The following is a 16,316-nucleotide window of genomic DNA, read 5'->3' as shown; positions in this document are numbered from 1 at the left end:
AGTCTTTACTTTGTGTCCTGCGGTACTCCTCTGAATAGCAATGGCAGGCATGAAAATCTTGTAATTGAGTAATTAGAAAAGTTCACTAATTAAACAGTATGCATCTGCTTTGGGGCCTGAAGAACTCAAATCTGACAAACCAGTAATTTTAAGGGGAGGTGAGACCCACAGCTGTGTCACAAAAAAATAAACTACCTCAAACAGGTGTCTCCCTTCAAATATGAACTTTTTAAAAGCAGTTTGATTTTTTTTAAATAATAAATTGCCTGCATAGCACTGGAGTGCTACTTTTCACATGCAGGTTTAGTACAGGAATGAACATCATCTCTAATGTTAAAGATCCCCGCCTCGGATTTGGCAGTTTCAAAGGATGACTTGCACAAATTTATGCTATTTTTAGTTAAATTGAATGCAACTGAGTACTCTACTGCAGCTATTCAAAAGTGCAATTGTTGGTTGCAAATACAACGTGTTGGTGAAATAACACAAACTTGCTCTCAAAAGGGTGGTAGTTAAAGTTGTGGACTTTTTAGTTTTTTTTTACTTTGAATTTAATTCCTGAAGTCAGTGCTTATGATGCAGTGCTCAATATAAAAATTAAAATTAAAGAAAAATCCTCAAGTTGTTATGTGATAATGATGAAAACTTTGAAAACATGGGTGACACATGAGGTCTTAAATCAGAAAATGTGAAGATCTAATGCTTGCTACTCTTCAAATATTCCATGACTTTAAGAAAATGTTTTGTGGATCAAAGGTGGGGTTTTGAACATAAAGGGCTGTCTGTACAGTAGAATTATTCAGCTCATGCTAAACTTACATCCAGTGCTTCTGAAAACACTTATAGTGAAACTTATTTGTAGATGCAACATGGATTCTTTCTTGTAAGCTGTGACTTGTGGGCAGTGAGAGAAAGGCAGAACTGTTCAGTTCATTCACTGGGATTATAGTATTAGACATCAGTTTCAAGCAAGGCCAAGTTTGCTTGTGAAAGCTTAATACCCTTAAAGGCGAAAATACTGCAGTTTCTGAATAAGATTATTTCTTTAATGTTGCCTCTTCTGTCTCTTCCACTGCTCCTGTTACGCTTTTTCCCTTCCAATATGGTCAAACTATGCTATAAGTAAGTATCTCATGACCACAGTTTTCTTACTGTAAAGATGACTTAAACCATTATAGCCGCTATTATCTGTGGACAAAAGTGAGATTTTAAACACACATCCAAACCCCTTTATATGAATATGTTAGGTACTTATGAGTATCTCCTGTCTTGCACTGATAAGATGAATTAGCATTCCTGACTTGCTGTCTCTGTGCTTAACTGTCTTCAAAAAAGGTACACAAGATCATTTTGAAAGACGCTTTGTGCAGTGGAAAGTTTGAAAGGGTAGTTATGATTTGAGTTGGAGAGAGAAGTAAAATTAGCTGTAGGCTAAAATTTCAGTTCATAGCAATTGTATAATGACCTGTAATTCTTTAAGAGGCCAATTTTATTTGACTTTTCCAGAAAAGTACTCTTGGCTTTCAGAGTGAACTTAGCAATTTTCACATAAAATCAGTTTTGTTAGCCAAAGTCAAAGGCGGTGGCTAAAATTAGAGCTTGGTCTGCAGCTCTGACTATGAACAGGCTGCTGTCTGTCTTGTGCATAATTATCCTAAGAGGATTGTGCCAATGTTAATATCAGTTTATTTTTGTTGAAGTATGTGATTTAAAAAATATATTAATAGCATATTGAAGTTCTGTTTGACAAAATGTTTATTAGGTTTCATTTGCTTTGTGGAACAGGGACTTGGAAATGTCTTGAGTTAAAACATGGTAGCTCTGTATAATGTCAAATTAGGGCTAACTCTATCAACTGATCTTGGCTGTCATGACATATAGAAAGCAGCCTTTCTCTGCGTGTTTGCAGTATGCATTGGTGGATTGCTTAGTCATGCACTATTATAAAGCTTTTGTGTCCAGTCATCTTCAGGGTGAAATATACTAGACACTAGTGCCGTAATGAGGGCAGTATGCTGGCATGTTATGGTTACCATGTATTGTTCCACGTACACCATACAAAAGTGAAATGTGGTGTTGGTTTATTGAGCAGTCTTGCCATGTTGTGTCAGAAATCGTGTCGGGAGTTTTGCAAAGGTCACACTTGTCACAGAGCTGCCTAGTGGCAGAAATCTCCTAGCTGTCACTGAGGACATGTAATCAATGACGTTTTACTAATATACGGAGGTATGCCCGTATAAAAGTTAAGGTGTTTTGTCCTCTTGAAGTGTTTCAGTGAAAGAATGCTGCTAATAACTTTGTTTTATCTCATTAATTCTGCATTGTCTATGTAGTTTCCTACCAACTCCCCTCCCCTTTCGCCCCCCTTGAGTGAATTGACAGTCAGTGAATTGGCCATAATAAATGAAAGATGCAAAAAGAATGAAACAGAAGGTGCAGAACAAGTCTAACCAAAAGTTGCATAAGCTGCAAAGGGAAATGATATACTCTTTAAAAAAAACAACCAAGGTATCGAGTTATAATCACTGGAACTCCATAAATAGCAACAAATTGGAGGGAGAGACAGCAAAGAAACATTTAAGGATATGTGAAGAGAATAGTGGAGGAGGAGTACTTCTGCAGCACTGGACTGAAGATTCCATGACTGACCTGGCTCCATTTTAGTGGCCTCGATTCCTTCACTTTTGTAGCAAATCATGAACAGAGCTGTGTGAAAGAAAAATTCAACAACATCAGCATTGCAGAATTTCTTGAAGAGAACTTCTGAAATGTCGATAGTTGCGTGGGAAACCGAGAGAGTTTACTTCTTTTTTTCTCGTCCTGAAAATGATCTGAGGTATCTTTGGAGGAAAAATAATGATTTTTGTGAAAAACTCACAGTGGTGTTTTGCTTAAACCACAGGTGTGACTGGTTCAAGGTATTAATTAACTTTTAGTGTGAGAATCCAGAACGAGGAAGATAGCCAATGAGTTGGCAGAACCTGGATAGGAAAACAGCATTGGTTTGGAAGCAAGGCAGTCTACTCAGTCACTCCCCAAACCCTTGTATTTAGATCTTCAGGTCTTCTACAGAAGCATACCACATAAACTGTTGCAGTGGTGTGGCCTAGATGGAATAATAGTGTTTTTGGCCAAAACCATCAGAATTTACATAAAATACAAGATAATAAAATTATCAAAAAGGGAGTGATCACTTGAAGCGCACTGTGTTTTAGTTTTTTGGTTGGTTTTTTTTTTTTTTTTTTGCTAAACTTTGTTTGAAAAGTCAGCTTAAAAGGCCTTATTGAAATTAGCATGTCAGTGGAAGTTACAGTTGCAATGTATGCTTGTTGGGGGATGGTACTTCTAAGAAAGATTGGTTGGGGCACCGTGAGGAACAGGAAGAAAACTTTTCTGCCTTTTCCTTGTTAGCTGTCAGTGCAGTGTCAATAGAGCAGATGAGCAGCACGGTGGTATTGCAGAACACTTGCTGACAATGCTTCAGGCTTATCCTTCCCTGGCCTTTATTTACTGCTTTATTATTCTGTTCTTGATACAAGTCATCCATCACTACACATGCCTGCTTTAACGGTCACTTCCTGCCTTTGTGTGCTTCTGCTGCTGCACCTGTGTTCAAGCAGTTCAGTGCAAAGAGAATCTACAGGATGGCATTGTGGACCTGGCACTGTGCTGCAGGTTGCCTCAGCTCAGCCACTGTTGGGTGGCTCCTGCTTCATCAAGTGTCATCGTCTGTCCAGGCTCAGCCAATGAAGCAAAGGGATTATCTTAATGTAGTCCAGAAACATGGGTGGAACAGCAAGGTTTTGGGAAGGTCTGGGAACCGTGATGTGCCCCAGAAGTCTTCATGGGATGCGTAAATGTCTAAGAAATAAGTCAGAAGCAGGGTGCTAGGAAAAGGTAATTGGTACATGTTGTCTCCATGCAGTTGGGTGTATATTCTTTTCTTGGCATCTTCTTCAAGTAGATCACTTGTTAAATATATAGTGGGAAACATCTTGTGTTAAGTAGAGATATGAACCTGAACAGAAGAAGAGGTCAAGCGTGGAAACAAATTCCAGTCAGTGACGGACGATCGAGAAGTCCCTTCTCTTGTGCACTCTTCTGTAGAGAGGTGGTGCTTGAGTTCCTTTCAAAAATGAGGAGAAAAGTACAGCTAACTCGAGGAGGAAAAAAAAAAAAAAAGAAAACAATCTTTAAATTCACATTAACATCAGGAAGCGAGTGGCCCAACCGTGCAGTCACTGGTGTTGATCATCACACATTTTTTCATGATCAGAACACAGTCTAATAAATACTGCAGTGTCCAAATTCCTCTTTAATTTTTTGCATTAACATTCTTGCTGTTTTGATCAAGGAGATTTGAGTGGTAATCAAGCAATCTGCAATGGTTTAATCTAGCATTGCAGTTCTTCAGTAAGCGTTGCTCTGTGGAACACGTCTGGAAGAGAGGATGGGCTCCTCCATAGAGCATAGCGTGTTCCCCAGTCCTTTGACAGGTTACACTTTCAGCCACAACTGGGCTCTGCTTATCATTGGGTGGTTCAAAGCCACAGCCTTGGTGCTCCACAGTGAGCTTTGTTTGGCTACATTGTGTGTGCTTGTGGTAGGGATTAATCATAGATTTGGGTTTTTTTCTTGGAAGTCTCTGGAAAGCAAAAAGGTGAAATCTATTTTGATTTCACTTGGGATAGATTAGTGGGTGTCAAATATTACACAATACTCAACATACCCACTGCTGTTAATTTGGCTGTTGCAAAAGGATTACCAGATAATGAATCACTGGCCTCTTTAGTCATTTAGAGAGAATCGTGCTGCTTCCTTGCCCTGGTGTTCCTCTTTCTTGCCCAGGACCTTCTTGTGACAGCTCGTCTTACCGTGTGGAAAACACCACACAGATGTGCAGGCACTGGTTTGACAGCTCTGTGTTGGGCTCCTACCTTGCTAATTGTTTTCTTGGGATTATTTGGTTTGTGCAGAAAGCTTTTTCCAAATCCCCTTTATTACTGAAGTTATTGTTGCCAGCAGGAATAAGATTAAAGGTGCTTAAGTCTGTAGAGTTGTTTCTAATTTGTACGTGTCATTTCAGTGGCATTTTAACAAAACTCAGTCTCTCTCCCCTCGCTGCTCCCCTGTGGTACTGTGCTCGAGTTAGGGCTGAGAAGCCAAGCTATTGGAAGAAACTTCATTTTGTTCCCTAATTATTATGCTGGCACTCGGGAGATAATTTTTCCCTTCATGCACTGCCAATTAATATGCAAATGAGCTGATAAATATTTATACCGAGATTTAAATTATGCAGGGAGCGCTTTCGGTGTACTCTGCAAATGAATTGTTCATGGACTTCAAAGTGCTGGCTGCTGTGCTAACGAGGGGAGATTTGCATAAGGCCCTAATCAGGCGCATACTGATTAAGCTTCATTATGGAAACTGCCAGCTGCAATCTTTGTTTCTATTTTATTACAAAAAGGGGAACTTTTCACGCTTCAGTCGCCTTGACAATGTCAGACACTGCTAGTAGGAGAGACTAAAACTCCACAGAGCAACTGAAGTTTCCCTGTTCAGTTGAAGATTGCTATGGTGTAACTGAAGTTGTATTTCTTCCCCCACCTCCCCGCTCCCTTTCTTGTGTCGTTGAGAGCAGTAGTGTAGATTTGATAGAAATTGCCATTCTCCCTTTCCTTGGACTGTCTGAACCTGTAGAGGATACCACAGCAATGCTGGACTGCAGTGACTACGTTCTAGGTGGGTACCAGCTCAGCTCTTTCTTATAAGTGTTTAATATGGAAATAGAGGGTGTGAGGTTGACTATGCATAGAGGCTTAATCACATATGCAGAGGCAGAGAAGGTGCTTGTAAGGCTGAAGCTCACCAGTGCATCGGCAGTGAGGAAATGCCTTATATATATGTATTGTATGTGTCATACCGGGGAAATAAGTTATTTTCTTCTCCCCTTTCCCTCGATCCAAGAGAATTCTTTTCCTCTGCACTGAAGGGGCTTGTTGTTGGGCTTAGGAGATACTGATGCAGACCGTATGCTTTTTGGATTTCAACGTGAGAAGCATTTAGCTTCTAATAAGCATTGAGACTAAGACTTGACTTGCATATCTGTGTGTTTCAAATTTTAAAACATGAAAATGAGTGAGAGAGTTGCAGTCTCCACGAATTTACTGGCTGTATTGAGCCATTCCCCAACAGAGTGTATATTATGTCTGTGTATTTTTAATGTAATAGCGAGGTTCTTCGCGCGTAATAGAAAATAAGGTGGAGTCCACAGCGGTTGCCATTGATACCGTTGCAAGCTGTGCCTAAGGTTACTGGGATAATATATTTGCTGAGCTGAGATTTCATCAGGACTGCAGAACAGGCATGCCATATTTTCTTCTAAATGTAGTTTTAAGTTACTTACAAGAAACTGATAATCTCAATTTTGCAGGAGATTTTATTTATTTTCAAGGCTCTTTTCCCTGGAGCTCAATGTATTGATTTTTATTTTTATTTTTTATTTTTAAATGCATTGTATCTGTATATAAAGAACGTTTTTGGATGGTAAATTTTAAAGCAGACACCTGAATATTTGTTTCTGAACATGAAATTGGTTTTCTGAAAATGAATTTCTACTCTAAACCTTCAAGTGAGTTCTTGGTACGTTTTTACTCATGTTGAACTTTGGTTTTTTTTTCCCCATATGTGTCACTGAATCATTTTTGCTGGTTCTGTCGGAGTATTAGGTACTTTCACTTTGGGTGAAAGGAAACAATGAGTGATGTACTGGTTAAGGTTTAGCTTTTTACTAGGTCTGCATAGATTCTAATGCTGCAGGCTGGTCCCTTGCCTGCTTCTTCCTTCTGCATGCCTTCTGAGACGTGCTGAGGGGCTGTGGGAGCGCGGCACAGTGCTGCCAGCACGGCAGAGTGCTGCCTGGGTTCGCCTCCGAGAGCTGGATCTCAATCACACACCTGCTGCTTTCGATCCTCCTCCTGCTGAGTGTGCTGCTCGATGAGGTTGGCAGAAGTTGTAGCCCAGGGCCTTTATTTAAATCACAGCTAAAGTCTGAAGGGAGGAAAAAGGATGAGGGCGTCAGGACTTTTTTTTAGTTCACTTCATTTGTTTATTCCTTTAACTGAAGCAGAAGTCTTATGAGTATGTATAAACTGTGCGTGTGTGTGACATAATGAATCTGTAGGCTTAGTATCCTGCAGATATGTCTGTTTGGCTGGTGGCAGTTTTGTGCTTCAGATGTGTGTGTCATACCATTTGCAATGGAAATAGCGGCATTGTTCGTGATGCTTTACATGCAGAAGGCCCACAGATTGAGCAAGAATAGTCAGCTGGTGTAATAATGGATGCCATCCTTCGTTCCAATTTGAGCGATGCTGAAAAGATGTTTTGGTGTCCAACTTGCTGATTTTTCACAGTAATGACACTTGAGGACTCTCGGGGTCAATCCTTCTGATGAAATATTTGTCAGGTGGACTCACTTTTGCTACTTGAGTCAACTTCATTTATCTGTCTAGTATTAGTAAACACTGAAAACCTTTTTTTTTTTTTTAAATTTATTTTACAATTTATTTTACAATACTTTAAAACGAAAGAAGACATCTCTTGCCTTATGAAAAGAGTTCTGCTTTTGTCCTGTAAACAGTCTGCATGTTGTGCAAGAAGTTGTTGGGTAGCAGTGCTTGTGGTGCTGTGTGCAAGACAGTTGCCGCCCTGCCCCTAGGTGCAGCTTGATGGCAATGTGGGTATCCTGCCTGCTGGCTCTAATACTTCAGTTTGCAACTGAGTAGCCCAGGAGTCCCTGTTTTTTATCTTGGGAAGAGCTTTCTGAAGTCCTTGAGCAAGTGGATCCTGTGTTGTTCAGGGGTGATCTCCTAGACTGTGCATTCCAGTGATCAGTGCTATCATTAGCTCAGGCTGTCCTGCTCTGGGCCTAAAAATATATCCTACATCCAAAAGCTCTGTAGATTAGCCTGCTTTCACAGCAAGATGTATGGGGTTTGGAGCCCATCTTGCTCATGGTGCTGCTGGACAAGCACTCTTCATGTTTGTCCAAATGTCCTTCATGTCCAAATAGAAGTCTCCTGCCCAGTGTTCTCAGAAGCCAAGCATATTTCAGTGGCCAGCTGCATGTGAAGGAGCAGATTAGTGATGTTTATCAAACAAACCTTGCCTGTAATTGCTTCAAACAAATGCACTGTTACCACAACAGTGTACTCATTTAAGGTGCGTGCAATTACTAAATGAAAACAAACACAAATTGTTTTTCATGCAGACCCACCAGCAGTGAGTGGCACATCAAAATAGCCTGTTTCCTGTGTAGTCTGTGGGAGACTCTCTCAGTTAGTAGCGCATAAATGTTGCTATCCAGATGTGGAAAATGACAACCCCCCCCCCAAAAAAAAAAAGCAACAACAACAACAAAACCCTGAGAAGTTGTTAGGTTCTGTTCCTACAGCCTTAATGAAGCTCTGCTCTAGGCTGTACCTTGAAGCAGAGGTGGTGAAAGGCAGCGCAGAACCTCAGCCTTTTGTTGAAACGTGGGCCAGAAGTGTTCAGCTGGGATGGTTCTCACTTGTTCCCTGTTTCAAAAGGCAGTTTAACACCTTCACACTGAAAGGAATGTTTATAAGGGAGCATGTCTGAAGCCAATTCAGGTATCTTTTATACTCAGCTGACCTTTACAAGGTTTAATCATAGCCATAGGAACTTACTATGAAGAGCTGATACTTTGGAGAGGTTGAAGTAACTTGACGGGCAGATTCATTTATTACCACCCTCTGGGTTTTCTAGGCCCCACTTGCTTCAAGTGAAGCACTTGTTTACATGGAAAATTGCATTAGTTTTAAAAACACTGACATGTCTTAAATCGTGTTTCCTAACTGAGAATTGGAGTTTTTCCGAATGTCTTTTACTGATTCTCTCTTATAAGCTGCATTTCTAACTAGTTCCTTCCTCTTTCAACCCAGTACACCCAGATGAGTTCCATTGCAACTCCTGTTTTCTTTCAAGCACTGCCCAACTGCTCGTTCCTTCCATTTGATTCATACTTGTATTCTTCCTCTGCTGTTGCCCCTGGCTCTGTTATCCCAAGGAGCACACTGTTTTCCTTTAGGCAGCAGATGGTAGCACATGGCAGTAGTCTGTCTTCTCATCTCCAGCTCTTTCCTGGGCTATCGAGCAATGGAGGGGCTGGGCATTCTTGGAAATACCTGGGGAAAGACACAGGAGTTAATACCATTATTGTATTCCTCTTCAGCTTGTTGGTGTTTTGGAGATCACGGCTTTGACGAAAGAAATAACCTTTTAAGCACCTTGCAAGAGAATATCCTGAAGTTTATATTCATTTCAAGCTGGTTGAGTTTGTGTTTAACTGGTTATGGGAATGAAAGAATGTACTTAAGGATTTGTTTATGCTTTACTTTATGAGCTGGTCTACCTTGAGATTCCTTTTGTAATTTTCATTTGCATTAATGTGGCACATCAATGTGGCTGGTTGCTAGGAATGAGTAGGTAATAAGTTGTAGAGCTGATGCTGTACACACAACATCTGTATAGCTGTATATAAGGAAGCTATATTCTGTGTCTGCCATCTGGAAAGGCTCTGTGTTGCTCAGCATTTAGCTGACACCTTTCAGATCCAGAGAAGGCTTTTCAATAGGTTCATCTATTGGGAGAAGGGGGAGGAATATATTAAGGTTTTGCATGAATGTATAGGAAATATTAAATTTAATATTGGTGGCATTTCTGTAAAATAAAAATGTAGTTTTAGATAAATGGCATCTATTCAGACATAATGGCTGAATGTAGTCCTTGGTGGTCAGACTTAGTGTTTTTGAATCTTTTCATAGTTGTTCCTTTTTGGTTTTTTTCTTTGTTTCTCTATTTCAGTGTACTGAAAACTAAGTTCTGCCTATCCTTGCCTTCCAACGTGCTCTTTTTATTCCTCAGCACTATGCTTTTACAAGTCGACAATGACATACAAAATGTTGAAATTGTATTTATCTGGAAAACTCAATATTATGCTCTGCTTCTGATGATTCTTTATGTTATAAAATAAGCTGAATTAGAGTAAATTACATATTGAATTCAAGATGTTCTGTGTATCTCTTGGACAAGAAGATATGATTAGGTTTGTGTAGCATTTTTTTTGTGTGTGTGTTCATCACTAAATCTTTTTCTGTTTTAATGCAGACTCAAGAATGAACAATCCGTCAGAAACCAGTAAACCATCAATGGAGAGTGGAGATGGGAACACAGGTAAGAAATGATTAATTGATGCACAGGTATTTCTATCATCAAATTAAATGAATATGAAAATTTTTTCTTTTTTTTCTTTTTTTTTTTTTTTTTTTGCCAGTGTACAGGAACAACAACAATATTGTAGAAGAGAACCCCAAAAAACACATGTAGAATTTCAGGGACAGAGAGAGTTCCTACACCTGGTGCTTTTAGAGACCTGAGAACACCGCATGTCTGTACAAAAAGCAAGTCATTAGCCATGCTGTATGTAGGGCACTACTCATGCACTTATCAGTATGTTTACAAGATTCTCTATTCCTCCTCCTTGTTTGTAATGCTTCTGATATCACAAAAAATCTTGTGGCTCTAGCTCTCTATAAAGTCATCTCATTCTTCCCTGTCAGAATGCATCTTTGACATACCTTACTCCGTTATTTATTTTGAGGCTGTTATTTTCCCTGGCAGATGTGGGCCATTGGCTGATATTGTTTTCATTTCAGACTTCAGTCAAGGTTACAACTATTCTTAAGAACAAGGCAAAGGAAGAAAGCATCATCATTTCTCAATATTTAAAAACAAAAAACAAAAAACTGCTTGCAGACTTCACTGAAGTGTCTTCATGTGTTAGGATAGACTTGAAGTTTGACTGGGACAGATTGGCTTTGTGTCACAGCTATTGTATTGAGATGAGACCAATTTATAACCCATTGAAGTTTAAGTCACTAGAACTCAGTCATGCTATCTCATGCCTTAATTCTTTTCTGCAGATAACTTAAGGTTCGTTTTGGAAACAAGAATTAACTATTCTGAATAGGCAGTAAATAGTTTAACTGAACTCGGAATGTTCTCTGAGCTCAGTGTAACATTTGGAGAGAAAAAATAAGAAAACTGCTCGTGTTGAGAGGAATTTTAGTTGCCTTGGGTAAGGAAAATGGTTTTCTTCATCTTTATTCAGTAATAAGACTTTCAACTTTGGAATTGTGCTGCAGTTATTAATTTACTTTATTCTGCTGTTTCCTTATTCTTTGAGCAAGGCTGTAGCAGAGCTGACAGTGGCTGAATGTTCCCAGTACTGACCTGAGAGTCTGAATGTTTTCTGTCATAGATTGTGTCAGTCTGAAGGAAATCTGTTCACTGAAGTGTATTTCTGGTTACTGGCATCTTTGCTTCTGTACTTTCAGTGGTATTTGTAATGGGGGAGGTATCAATAACTTCCATGTATAAAAAAATTATCTATTTAAGGCTTTTTAGCATGGCTTATAGCTTTATTTTAAAAAATGTACAAGTTGGAGAAATAATCATAGAAAACATCAAGAAAATACTTTTAAATGTCCTTTGTCAATTGACTCATTGTGTCTGGAGCATGTGTGTAAACATCTGAGAAAATTCAAACTTGCTGTTTTGTATGACTGCAGTTCAGCGTACAATTTCTCAAGAGTCATCCCCCAATGCACTGCCTTAAATGCATCTTTAGCTGGCAGCTTTTACCTCACCTGAGCTCTTTCACAGAAGGGCATAATTCATCTGGAGAGAGTCCGTTATCATAAAAGTGTAACGTCTGCTTTATCAGAACTCTGCTTTTGCTGCCCTGCCATACTTCATCAGTGTGAAGATGATGGTCGTGGTATGAAGAAGGGATGGATTGTAAAGCTCCATGTAGATGCTTTCATCACAAATGAGACTACAGTGTTTATTTTTTATATTATAATGCTGCCATTACTTTATAAGAAAAGCTTGACTCTTACTGGTATTTGGACCTTTTACAAGTACCACTTCTGTAACTTAAGTGTTCGTGGTCATTCATTTCAAATTTACTTCCTGATTTTTTCATTTTTTTATTTGTTCAGACTGAAACAATCTAGAAGTTTTGAGGGCTCTTTGCTCTGTAGTCATTGGTCTGTTTTCAGACACAGTGCTCATAAACTGCTGGAGGTAGCGACTGACACTTGTGACTTTCTTTGGGGGCTCAAGCATCAATTGCATTAGTCAACAGACAAATGTTAAAGGAATAGTCATGGAATGTAATTTAGACTTCTGATCAGTCTGTTGAGATTGTGGTGTTGGGCTCTGCATATACTTAGTGAAAAGAAGTCGTGATGGTAAGGGACTGGAAGTGCCACTGATTGATTGTCTAGGGAGCACAGGCTCCGATATTAAATGCAAAAAGATTTTTATAGATGCTGATTCTCGTAACTTTTCATTAATTGTCTTCTTCCCAGTAACGTTTGTAAATCACTGAAGTCTCCTGTGTAAGCACTGCTTGTCTGTCTTCTGATCGAGAGTAGATGTCTGGGTCATTCCTGCTTTCAGTGCAGTAAGCTGATGCAGTTTGAAAACTTTGTGAGTAGTTACTGTTGGGCATAGAGTTTGTTTGGCAGAGCAAATGTTTCCAGGAAAAGAAGCAGTTACCACTGGTAAAGATGGCTGAACGTCAGAAGTTCCGAATTAATAATTTAAGTTCCATGGAAGTTAAACTAGATTTAGCGCTTTTAACGCTATTTAAGGAACAAAGTAAAGTTTCCCTGAAACTGGTCACAAGAAAATGCCTTAAACAGATTTTAACTCTTGTGTACTGGTTTGACTCGTCTTTTAAGTACCTTAAAAATCAAATCGTATTTCAGATAAGTAAAAAACAACAACAAAAGTTTCAATAAGTGCAGGAGTGGTTGGCCGGCTGCTCAAACAAGAGGATGAATCGATGAACTGTTCTTCAGTATTGTAGAATTGCACAACTCTTTTCCAGCCTTCAGTAGGGAGATGAACAGGTCGTTTAGTATCTACTGGAAAGAAGAGAGAGGAGGGTAAAATTCTACCGTGTAGGAATACCAATAGCCTTCTCTATTTCCTTTCTGTATGTTACAGCATACAACTTTTCAGAAGAGGTTTTTTTTTCCTTGTTTAATGAGTGTTCTTAAAAGCTGTTAATGCAGTAGTACGGAAGCCAAGATTAATGTCTATGAAAGCTGTAGTTTTAGGACATGCACCGATATAACAGCAAAATAGCTAGGAATTTGAAAGAAGGATTCTAAATATTCTTGTTTGCTTTGCTTCATTTTCCAAGATTGAATTTCCAATTTCCAGAAGAGAATCTGTGGGAAAAGGACCATGAAATGTTTTTGATTTTAACTGCTAGAATTCTGGGCAAATATAACTACTAAACTTTTTACTGATAACATAGACAAGGAAACACCAATTCCTGGATACTGGCATCTGCCACAGGATAGATGGGGGGAATGTCAGTGCTGAAAGATGTTTTCTAGAGCACATTGTAGATGCGTGCTCAAGTTAGTTTTGAAATATTCCTTTTCACTGCATGTCTTCCTTTCATAGGTACTTTCTCACACCCTATTCTGCATCTCTCTAGAACTGTAGTTCTTCACTCATCTTGCTTTCTTGAACAGTTTGCAAGGCCCAGACTGCGTTCTGATAATTGTGGTCTGAATATTTTGAAGCACGTTCTCCTGACTGCTGGTGCAGTATTACCTTCCTGCTCCATTTGGCTCTGTGTTTATCCTCAGGAAGTGTAATTGGAAGACAGTAAACACTAATCCGAGCTCAGGCTGATGTGGTACTTCATGTTCTGTTCCCTGGAGTGGCCCTAAATGAGACGGTTCAGAGATCTGATTTGGCTGAAAAGTGATTGCACTCATTATTAGTCTTCATCTAAACCAGTTCTCTGAAGTAACTAACCACGCAGCTGAGTTTATGCCAGAATTTGGAGATGCTTAAGTTGCACTGGGTTTGGGTTATAAGGGTGAAACTACATCCTAGTGCTTGATGTGATCTAACAACTTGCTGGAAAGGGGGAGGCTTGTTTCCTTGCTGCCACCTCTCTGCCCTCCCGTGCTTTCCATCTGCTGTTTGTCAGACCCTAATCCTAAGTTAGGTTTTCTGTCGGTTCAGTGGGATGAATTAACTTGGAATTCGTACAGGAAAGGGAACAGTTAATGTAAAGGGTTTCCTACTCCATTAGCAACATGAATTCACTTGCTTCTATGTCCGTGAACTATCAGGAGGAACAGAACTGTGATAACATGCCTGTATGTAAGAACATAGGAGAGATGGAAAACTGGGACTTCCCACTCCCACTGTTTTGATGTTGGTGAACTATCAGAATCATTACAACAGTAACGAAGGAGGTGTGATGGAGATGGGAATGACATAAATATTTGTGTTAAAATCTGTTATTTTGTTGTTGTTGTTATTTTTTTCCATTTAGCTCTTACTTTGAGCAAAAGCAGCACTCTAATCCTTTCATCTCCTTACTAATTTCACCTTCTTACTTCTAATTGGTGACCTCCTAATTCTGACAACCCCATTTTCCAGTCTCTTTACCAGATTTCTTGGATTCAGCAGAAGTGCTGTTGCATCCTTCTGAGCACCTTAGGAGCAAAACTTGTGAAACCCTCAACTCAAAGTTCATTTTCCCTGCTGTTCTTCAAAAGATGTAGGCATCCTGTGATAAATGTGAGAAACTGGCAGCATTCTTTCCAAAACTGCACCCAAAGGGGAAAGGGACTTCCAGATACCAAAGAAAGCTTAAGATGCAAGTAGAACAGAGTAAACAGGTGGACTTTAAGGGTTTTTTTTTGTTTTCTTTTTGCTTGAAGTTGAGATTTGGATGGAGTGGGGAGAAGGAGTTGTAGATCTTTAAGAATTGATTTAAGGAAAATGTTATATTCACTTGATACCATTTTAAATTGCTGCTGTGAGGGTTATGAATATTTGGAATCAATGAAGATTTTAGGCTCAATCTTAAAACTTGCTTAGCTCAGTATTGTCAACTGTAGGAGGGTTGTTTCAAACCTCTGTATCAGAGTTAGCAGAAGCACTAACCAGTACGTCTCTATACATATGCATAGCAGTGCTTTTTTAATATAGCATCATGATTTGAGGCTCTTTTTGGAAAACAGCCAACAAGAACTATTTTAGCTGTTTAAGGTGAGGTCTCTGAGAAGGATAGAAGGATATTCTTCTCCTCTCTGAGAAGGATAATTTTTTGTGACCCTTGGAAGTTTCTAATTGGAGGGAGGGATACCTGCCTTACAGTAGGTTTTTTTCTTTTTCCCTTTCTACTTGGAGGTCCCTCAGCGAGGTTGAAAATACCTGATGAAAAGCATTTGCTTGAATAAGGAGAGTTGTAGAGCTTCTTTGGACTCAGTATTTGTTTGTTTTTATTTTAATTTTATATGTTTACCCAGTCATCTTCCCACTCCCTTTAGACTTCTGTAGTGAGAGGATTCTGCATTTTACTCAAAAGAACAGGAACAGATAGGACTCTTGTAGTTCTTTCCAGCAGGTCATCTTACCAACTTCTATTTGGTGAAATGCGACCAAGTCACATTCATTCAGGATTAGTTCAGACCCATGATAGTCCTTCCATGCATTTTGTATTGGAACTTTGGACTCATTGAGCAAAATTATTCTACATAGTTTAAAATTTAAATACGTAAAGTGTCTGTGGATCTTTGGCTGCAGTAATGTCTGAAAATATGTAAACCCTGGCTCAAACCATAGAAGTAAAAATAGAGTTGACCATTTCTTCCCTCATACCAGCTCCAGCAAAAAAAAAACAACCCACATCACATGGCCACCTTCAGGTATGACTTACCTTGGTGCTGGAAAGCTTGCATCTGTGTCTAGTTGAACAGTGGCATAGTTTTTGGTAATCTTATCTATGTAAGCTTTTTTGTAGGTCAGAGCAGCAGTATAAAATTATATTAGATATTGGGTAGTGTATTTTTAATCAAATTTTTTGCCTTCTTGCTTTTGCTGATGTTTCTAAGGAATAGCATCCCCCATGATTTAACAACTGATTATTTCTTATTAGATAATGTAGATTTTTGTTGAGAAAAATAGCGTAGATGATGGAAGGAGTTCAGAATTATGAGTTAAACACCTGTTCATAAGCATCAACAAAATCTGTTGTGAAGATGTGAATTTGCAAGTCTAAAGCCATTTGTACTTCACTGTAGATACAACTTTTAAGATGGCATAATCTATTCAAGACATTTCTTGCAGCTTGACAAACTCAGTGTCTTCCTTATTGTCCCTAGCCACAGTAGGTAGGTAATATG

The 16,316-nt window shown here is 39.1% G+C and overlaps 1 protein-coding gene across 7 annotated transcripts in view; it reads left to right on the top strand.

Annotated features, from left to right (window-relative positions):
* The window catches only part of POU2F1 (POU class 2 homeobox 1), a 109,680-nt gene that overhangs the window by 52,074 nt on the left and 41,290 nt on the right, over positions 1-16,316 (top strand). For 6 of the 7 annotated variants that reach the window (XM_052703164.1, XM_052703150.1, XM_052703143.1 and 3 more), the window contains one exon: positions 10,192-10,257. In XM_052703164.1, coding sequence (XP_052559124.1) covers positions 10,192-10,257 — 66 coding nt within the window. Of the gene's footprint in view, positions 1-5,545; positions 5,743-10,191; positions 10,258-16,316 lie in introns of those variants that run through there. The other variant, XM_052703140.1, reaches the window with a different exon arrangement.

Source organism: Tympanuchus pallidicinctus, unplaced genomic scaffold (genome assembly GCF_026119805.1).
Source record: "Tympanuchus pallidicinctus isolate F22 unplaced genomic scaffold, pur_lepc_1.0 scaffold10, whole genome shotgun sequence".
Lineage (NCBI taxonomy): Eukaryota > Metazoa > Chordata > Aves > Galliformes > Phasianidae > Tympanuchus > Tympanuchus pallidicinctus.
This window is presented reverse-complemented; position numbering and strand designations above follow the sequence as displayed.